General features: G+C 40.7%; 1 protein-coding gene across 1 annotated transcript; it reads right to left on the bottom strand.

Annotated features, from left to right (window-relative positions):
• Positions 1 to 6,590: 6,590 nt before the first annotated feature.
• LOC120452964 (partner of bursicon) lies at positions 6,591 to 7,132 on the bottom strand. Its single transcript, XM_039637460.1, has 2 exons — positions 6,878 to 7,132; positions 6,591 to 6,820 (listed from the first exon to the last, which is right to left on the bottom strand). The coding sequence occupies exons 1-2, from the start codon at positions 7,130 to 7,132 to the stop codon at positions 6,650 to 6,652; spliced, it is 426 nt and encodes a 141-aa protein (XP_039493394.1). The 3' UTR covers positions 6,591 to 6,649.
• Positions 7,133 to 7,664: the final 532 nt, after the last annotated feature.

Here is a 7,664-nt window from a genome sequence, read left to right on the forward strand (position 1 = left end):
GGAGAGCGCAACGGCGTCGGCCATAATTGTTTACGAGCAGGTGGGCGTGTGTGTGGCGCTTGTCGGGGAGCTAGTGTGTGTGAGTGAGTGAGGAGGGGTGGGGTATGTGTTAAAAGCTGCAAGCCGAGAAAATGTGATTTAGAGCAATAGAGACCCAAGGAGGGAGGCATTTACATGGAGAGAACACGATTCGGTGCATTTTCCTCACTTCGGAGAGAGAGAGTTTTCCCCACAGTAAACAGAAAACAGCTGGCGAAAATCTCATGTTGCAAATAAAGACGGGAAATGTCTGAGACGCACTTTTCACCCATTTTGCACACTGGAATCAATAATTCTCAAAACTCATTTAGCGGCTATAAATAAAGTGTTTTTTTAAATGAGGCCCTATTAAATTACATTGATGGAAATCAAAAAATAATGTTGATAAATTTGCACCATTAGAAATTCTAGAAATTCTAGAATTCTAGAAATGCTAGAAATTCTTCTCGTGCTCAATAATAATATCCTTGTAGCTTAACACTACAAGAATTTGTGTAATTCATTTTTGTTGCTTAAATTTCTACTGTTGTTTAATAAGCAGCTAAATATCTGATTCACAGCTCCCATGCTGAGACAATTAAAGAAATCAAATATAAGAGTCATAATCTCTGGTTAAATTGCTCTATTGGGGCCGCATCATCGTAAAAGGCTAAAAAGGTCGTAAAAACACAGCCAAGACCACGCAATTGGTTAAATATTCAAAAGACGAAATGTTGCTCCAGCTTTGCGGCATAAAAAAGTTTAGGATTTGGAAGAGAAATACACAATTATACTAATCGTGGCGCTTTGAATTAACAATCGATAATTTACATATTTTGGCCATATATTGACAGCTGCCACTGCTGCTCCACGCCTTCTTGGAGCATTTTTGGTGATGCTCTCATAAAATGCGCCCCTCCATTGTGGATTTTTGTCGTGTTCATTAAGAAGCTTTTGAAAGTTTCGCCTTTCAAAAACCATAAAATGTTTATTTAGATGCCACTTTAATGGCGGACAGAGTCAAACGTTTTATAGCTTCCTATTGTTTCACAATATGGTTTTAGTTTCATTTTCGGACTTAATAGACTCATTTCTGGTCTAACACAAAACAATCGAGTTTCAATTAACCACACAAAAAGTATATATCGCTCTCGCTCTCTGGGTGAACCGCAAAATTAAGTGGCTAACAGTATTTTGTGGCCACAACACATTACAAAACCCACAAGCGGACTGAAAAAAGGAAATTATAATAGAGAACCGGGTTTGCCCATATCCCTTTTTTTGTACCAGTTTGTCTGCCGCGCCCAAGCGAATATCCCCAACAGACAAATAAGCAGGGGTGCGTTTTTCACGGTGCGGGGGTCGTTTCCGTTTCGGGCTTTTGTTAGCATTTTAGCAGTTCATTTATGCGGTTCACAGGGGGTGGCGGAGGACGAGGGGGCGGCACATGTGACCGGAAAAGCCCTTTTAGTAACACAAAATGGTCACCAAAGTGGTTGAGTGCTTGTTAGTTTGCGGCATGTCTCGGGAATAATTTGAGTTGTGACAATGGGCTTAGAAAAAGTTCCTCATTCAGCTTCCACTCATATGTCGGGAAAACTACAGATGTGTATTTGCTTTGATGTTACTTGTAAGGGTGTCAATAAGTATGCAATGCTTTCAGCTCTCCCTGTAATTAAAGTCTAGATACTTGTTTCATTTAAATATTAAACAGTAGTTAAACAATATTAATGCGTTTCTTTGTTGGAAGCTATACAAATAAACCAAAATGCATATGTAATTATCCGCAGTGCTGCCAGTTGTGTGCTGTACCTCAGATGCTCTCGCTCTTATGTTTTTTTAGATAAAATTAATGCAAAAAAACGATGATATCGATGACATGAATTGACATGAAGATCTGTGCATTACATTAAATATGATCTGGCATATGACCACGGCTGCTCGGCTCTGACGTCCATGCATACTTTCCAATACCGTTTTCCATGTTCGTTTGCTTATCCGCATGACTACTTACCCCGTTTGCTTTTCCGATTTGGCCCACGTTGGATGATCGTTGGTTCTTTTCCGAGTTGGTGCCGCATGACGATGCCAACTGGTATCCTGCGCTGGTCGCCATCCTAATGCCTTGTTCTATACCTTACTTACTTACCGTTGCTCCTTGGTGGCCTGCTCATCCTGGCCATATTTTCCGGGCGACTTTCCCGCTGTACTCGTATATGTGTTTGAATTATATGCTGCACACTTTTTAACCCTTGGCATATTTTACAAGCTGCTTTACTAGCCCCGTACTTATACTTTGCTCTCCAATAAACATACAAATGCACTTACCCACTGTGTTTGTACATGGATGTCAGGAGTGTGTGTTTGTAGGGTTTTGTGTTTTTTTTTTCAGCTCGTTTGTCGTGGCCTCAAGTGCGCTGGTGAGTTCATAAATTTGACCACTGGGGCGTATGAGTAATGTGCCAAAGGGGCTTCGCTTTCTTCATGTAGAAGTGTGTGCAGCTCAGAAAAAAGGTTTGAAAATGAAAAAATCTAAAAGCCATAGGCCAGCAGGCAGCATATGCTGTCTTCAATTTAATATACTTTACTTTTCAAAATTGTTTTCAAAAGGAGCGAAGAGCTTTAAGCGGTAAAGTGTAGCTAAGCTGCGTCTTTAGATTGTGTTCGGTAAAAATGGTAAAATGTTTTGTGTGACATTTTTTTTAATAAATTTAAGAAGAACATTTCCCTCCTGGTTGATTACAACATGTTTTCTGTTTGTCCGACAAGCCGACAAGCATTTTAATTTCCTTCTCTTTGCTAACTCTAAGCATCTCATTTTTATTGTCCATTATATTAATTGCGCAATCTTCGCGATGCAAAAGGTGTCCCGGTCCTGGGCCAGTTTTACTTTAGTTGCCCACATCCGGTCAACTGGCGGCGTTTATCATAATTGCAGTTCATTTGCATGCCCGGGAAAATGCAGTCCGCTTTTCACGTGCACACTTTTTCCTGCTGCTGGTGCTCTCTTCATCTTTGCTGCTGTCGCCTGTCGCCGCCTCTCATGCGGCAACAGCAACTGTCGCCGTTGCTGTCACTTGATGTCGCAACGCATTAGAATATGTTGCATGTTGCCCTGCTGGCCCACTCCCCTCACGTCCCATGCCACGCAACTGGCAACCTGCAACGGTTGCAGTTGCATATGCAAAATGCAGGCGCGGGCACATTTTTATCTTATGACAGCTGCTGCTACCTCTGTTTTTTGTAATACCCTTACTGAGGGTAGTTAATATTATTTACAGTTGGTTTTATTTTCATGAGCCTATTACATAAATATAAATATTATATAAATATAAAATCCACTTAAGTTATTAAGTATAGTTATACTTTCGCTGTTCAGAAGTTCCCTTAATGGTAATAAGTATTTTACTTTGTTAGTATCAAGATTTTTGTTAGAGCATTAGCAAGTCGATCTTCGGTTTCACATGTGGCGCCTATGCTGATTCAGTTGCAGTTGCTAGTCGCAAAAAATATGTTGCTGTCGTGCCGGGTTGTTGTTGTTACTGTTGTTGCCGTGACTGTTGTTGTGGCTGTTGCCTTGTTACATGTTATGCCCTACGCACATGCGACTGGTGGCGGGGAAACGAGAGTCACACAGTTGCTGCGAGGAGGAAAAGGCGCCCGAAAACAAATGTCAGCTGTAAAAATCATAAATTTAATGCAAAATGCAAAAACGCTTTGCGCTTCGCTGGGCTTTTGCTCTCTGACAGGTGAACCCTTGCACCTCGCATTTGGTCCACCCTAGCTCACAGCACTCTGAATTTCTGCCGCTTCTAACTGAAATATGATATATGCGAGCTTCTGGGCGGAAGCTGCCACAATGCTGCTTCCTGAATACTCTAAACAGGGGAAAAATTAAGGATAGAGGACAGCTATTATAAATGGCATGGATATGTTGTTCTACAGAATTTTAGCTTGGGTGCCATGAATTATGTAAGATGATAATACATTTTCCTTTTGTAAAAGTATCAGAGAAAAATAACATTTCAGCTCCTTCTGTTGTGTTTCACCTATTTATTAATTAGCTGAGCCAAATCCATAAAATATTCGTTATGGTATTGTCCACAGATGTCAAATGGCATTAGGCTAAACTATAGTTATAATAAACACCACATAAATTTCAATCAGAAAGCGAAGCGATCTTCTTGTTAGGCATAAAGCTATAGGTGGACAAAGAGATCTGAAAAGAGCCACAGAAATACCTTTGAAGATAAAGCCAATCAATGATGTCACGCCTTCTTGTCTTTTGGCCATTAATGTGGGCTGATTGTGTCTGAGGGTTGAGAGCTAATACGGCAGTGTGTCTTGACACTAAAAGCATTTTTCCGTTCGACAAAATCTTTGTTGTTTACATTTCGCCTTGAGCTTTCAATAAAAACAAACAGAAATATAATTCACCGAATGACAAACAATCAAATTAATTGCGTTTTTATGCAAATGCGAATGGAGCAGAAATAATGAATTCGAAATGATGAAAAATAATTGCCAATATTAACGCGTTTTAACACAAAAAGTATGTTAGATATTGTATAAGCGATAACCAGCAGCAACCAGCAACAATAACAATAAAGTAGCATTCAAGTAAATGTTTATATTCTTTGTCCCCCTTTTTTGTGAGTCTCAAATTTGTTATTAATTAACATTCATTAATTATCATCAAAGTGACTCGGAAGAATATAGCAACTTAACGTTGCCTGCCTTTCGTGGTCTGCGTTTAATTTATAACTTATAAATATGCAGCAATTTATTTAACACGACGCATGCGTTCGATTAGCTCACAAATGTGGCCAGTGAGTGAAATTTATTGGCGTATTTATCGATCGGCTTGAATAATCTACACAATATTTTCCAAAAATGACCATTTTTTGGTCGTTATCCAGTACAGAATCATTCTTTTATCTTGATAACTTAAGATCCCACTTTAGTTTCAAATCATTTTCGCACTTGTTCTTAAATGAATGGCTCAAATCGATCCACACATCCCAGGTGATCTTCGAGTGAAGCTAAATGAGTTATTCAGCACCTGCAATGGAGCAGTAATTGTGTTGTTGTGGAAACCCGTTCGCTTACGGACTGTATAATTTGATTACCCTAATGAAATGTTAAAAGTTTTGAGTGATCCTCTGATCCCAGGTAGTTTTTTGCTCACCGCTTCTACGTGACTCCATCCGGGATGCAAGATTTGCCGAGAAAATGGTTTAAGTTGCGCTCGATGTATGTTATAAATATAAATATATAATTTATATTGTGTCGGCACGTTGCTGTTGATGGAGCCACTGACGCGCGATGCCACCCAGGGCCCCCCTTTCTACTCCTCGGGCGAATGGAGGAATCTTGGATGTGGATATGTGGATGTGGAGCTCAGCAGCTCTGGAAGATCACCGCGGCCTGATGTTAATGGGCGTGTCAACTAAATTATGAGTTTCGCACACACGAACGAAAGGCGGCAACTCAGGACCGACCGGTGGAGATCACATCCAGCTGAGCAGTAAGTATATGGGGCGCAGTGGAAAAATGCTTAAGTAAATTACAGTGCGTGCAAATGTGCTTGTGAACATGAAATTATAATTTAGCCCCAAACCGAGCGTGTTCCGTTCCAAGCCGCTCCAATTTACAATTAGTCGATGTTCTGCCCGCCCTGGCCTCCATTCACTGGGGGCTTTAATCAACTCAGCTGCGTACTCACTCGCATGTCTGAAATAAAATATAATAAAAAGGAGGAATAGGGAAAATAATGATGAAAATTAACAAGCAGAAAGCTGTTTTCATCTTTAGTGCAGTTTATGCCTGATTATTACGTTTGCGGGACGAGTTTCCGGGTGGTTAAGCATCATGTCCCGCACAGATGCCAACATAAATATTAAGAGTGCAATTGTGAGTGCCGGACCCTCGCACTAAATGAGTTAATTTGGTAGCCAGGCTGGGCCAAAAAGTCAATATGCTCGTTGCCATTTACATGGCCATTCAAAGTGCCTGGCAGAGGACGAGTGATGTATTCCATTTTGGTTACAATCAATTTTTGGCCTCCAGTGATATGTCAAACATTTTCCGAATCAGGATTGCATTGCATATTTTTGGGAAAATCAAAGTTCATGCATTCATGGAGTAACGCAAGTGCCTCTCAGCGAATTATGTGCTGTATTTTCAATCAAACAGATGTTTGTTAGCCTTCGGCTTTCTGCATATCTATACACACAATATTGCCTGAAATAGTAGCCAGTTATCATGAGTACCTATCACTCCGGAGTTGTAATTTGAACACACACAAATATCCACTTTAGGCATAAATTAAACTAGAAAAGGTCAAAATAATGAATTATTTCCTTCAAATATATTTATTTATTATATTAGGAATGGTGCTTTTCTCATTTTTGAATAGACATTGATGAAATATTTATTTGAATGAAGTTAGGATTTTGGATTTACGTGTTCCTATTAAGAAGGTGTGTCCTTATCATAACGTAAAATTCAAGAATTTACAAGATCTAAATTAGTGTGGGGCTCAATTAGAAAATATACTAAAAGAATTACACTCTCCAACTAAAACGAATGGATGCAGACAGCATATGAGTATATTGTGAAATGTGTGGCATTAACGTGTGAAATCGCCACATTTGAAGCACTTGCACTCAGTGGGCTCCCGGAGACGAATGTCCATGCTGCCCATTTCCGGAGAGGTCAAGCGGGTTCCGTCCGGGTCATAGCAGTGGGTTAGGGTGATGACCTTTTCCTTGAGGAAGCTTTCGCGGCAGCAGTAGCACTCCTAGAACACATAGTACCTTATAGTTCCCTACTAAATAGAGGCAGGATTGAGACTTACTTTCAGAAACCCCGTGGGCGTTATCACCGATGGCTGCACCTGGCTGTTGCACAATCCCTCGCATTTGTTGACGATGACGTCGGCGTTGCAGGTCCTCTGCATCCTGCCCAGCTCGTCGAACTCCTCCTTGATCAAGTGGATCTCCGACTTCAGAGTCTCGCAGTTCTCGTCGCCAGTTCCCTGGCTGTAGCGCAATGCCCTCAGGCATTGGGGCATTAGGATCGCGGCCACGAAGAGCAGTTCCTGGACATGCATGCTGACCCACTCCCAACGCCCAACTGTTCGCAATCGCTCCAGCCGGAGGCTCTTATATACGGGAGGAGGACTGGACCCGATTGGATTCCATGATATATGTCAATGACTGGCTGATGGAATGTTTGTGTCCTGCCCAGCGGGTGAAAAGTTGGTCGCTTAAGTTGCGGTAGGACATGGCCATTTACACATCGCTTTTGTGCTCAGTTAATTGGTAATTAAATCTAACGACTTGAACGGAAGTAGCCATGGTTTGGGTGTGAAACGCATAACGAATGTATTCGATTTTTTACATAAATATAATACATAAATATTATAAACACAATAATAAAATTGCTTAAAAAGTTACATCATATTTTAATAAAATTATATCTATTACAATAATTTATTGGTGTAAGCAACACACAGGCGAATGCTTTGAGCGTTAATCTTAAACGCGCCTGTTAAACGAGGGGCTTTCCCGAAATTTTCCGGCCACGTAAACAAAAAATGAAATTGCAATCTGTCTGAAGTTTTCCACCTCTCGTGTCTGAAC

Source organism: Drosophila santomea, chromosome 2L (genome assembly GCF_016746245.2).
Source record: "Drosophila santomea strain STO CAGO 1482 chromosome 2L, Prin_Dsan_1.1, whole genome shotgun sequence".
Taxonomy (NCBI): domain Eukaryota; kingdom Metazoa; phylum Arthropoda; class Insecta; order Diptera; family Drosophilidae; genus Drosophila; species Drosophila santomea.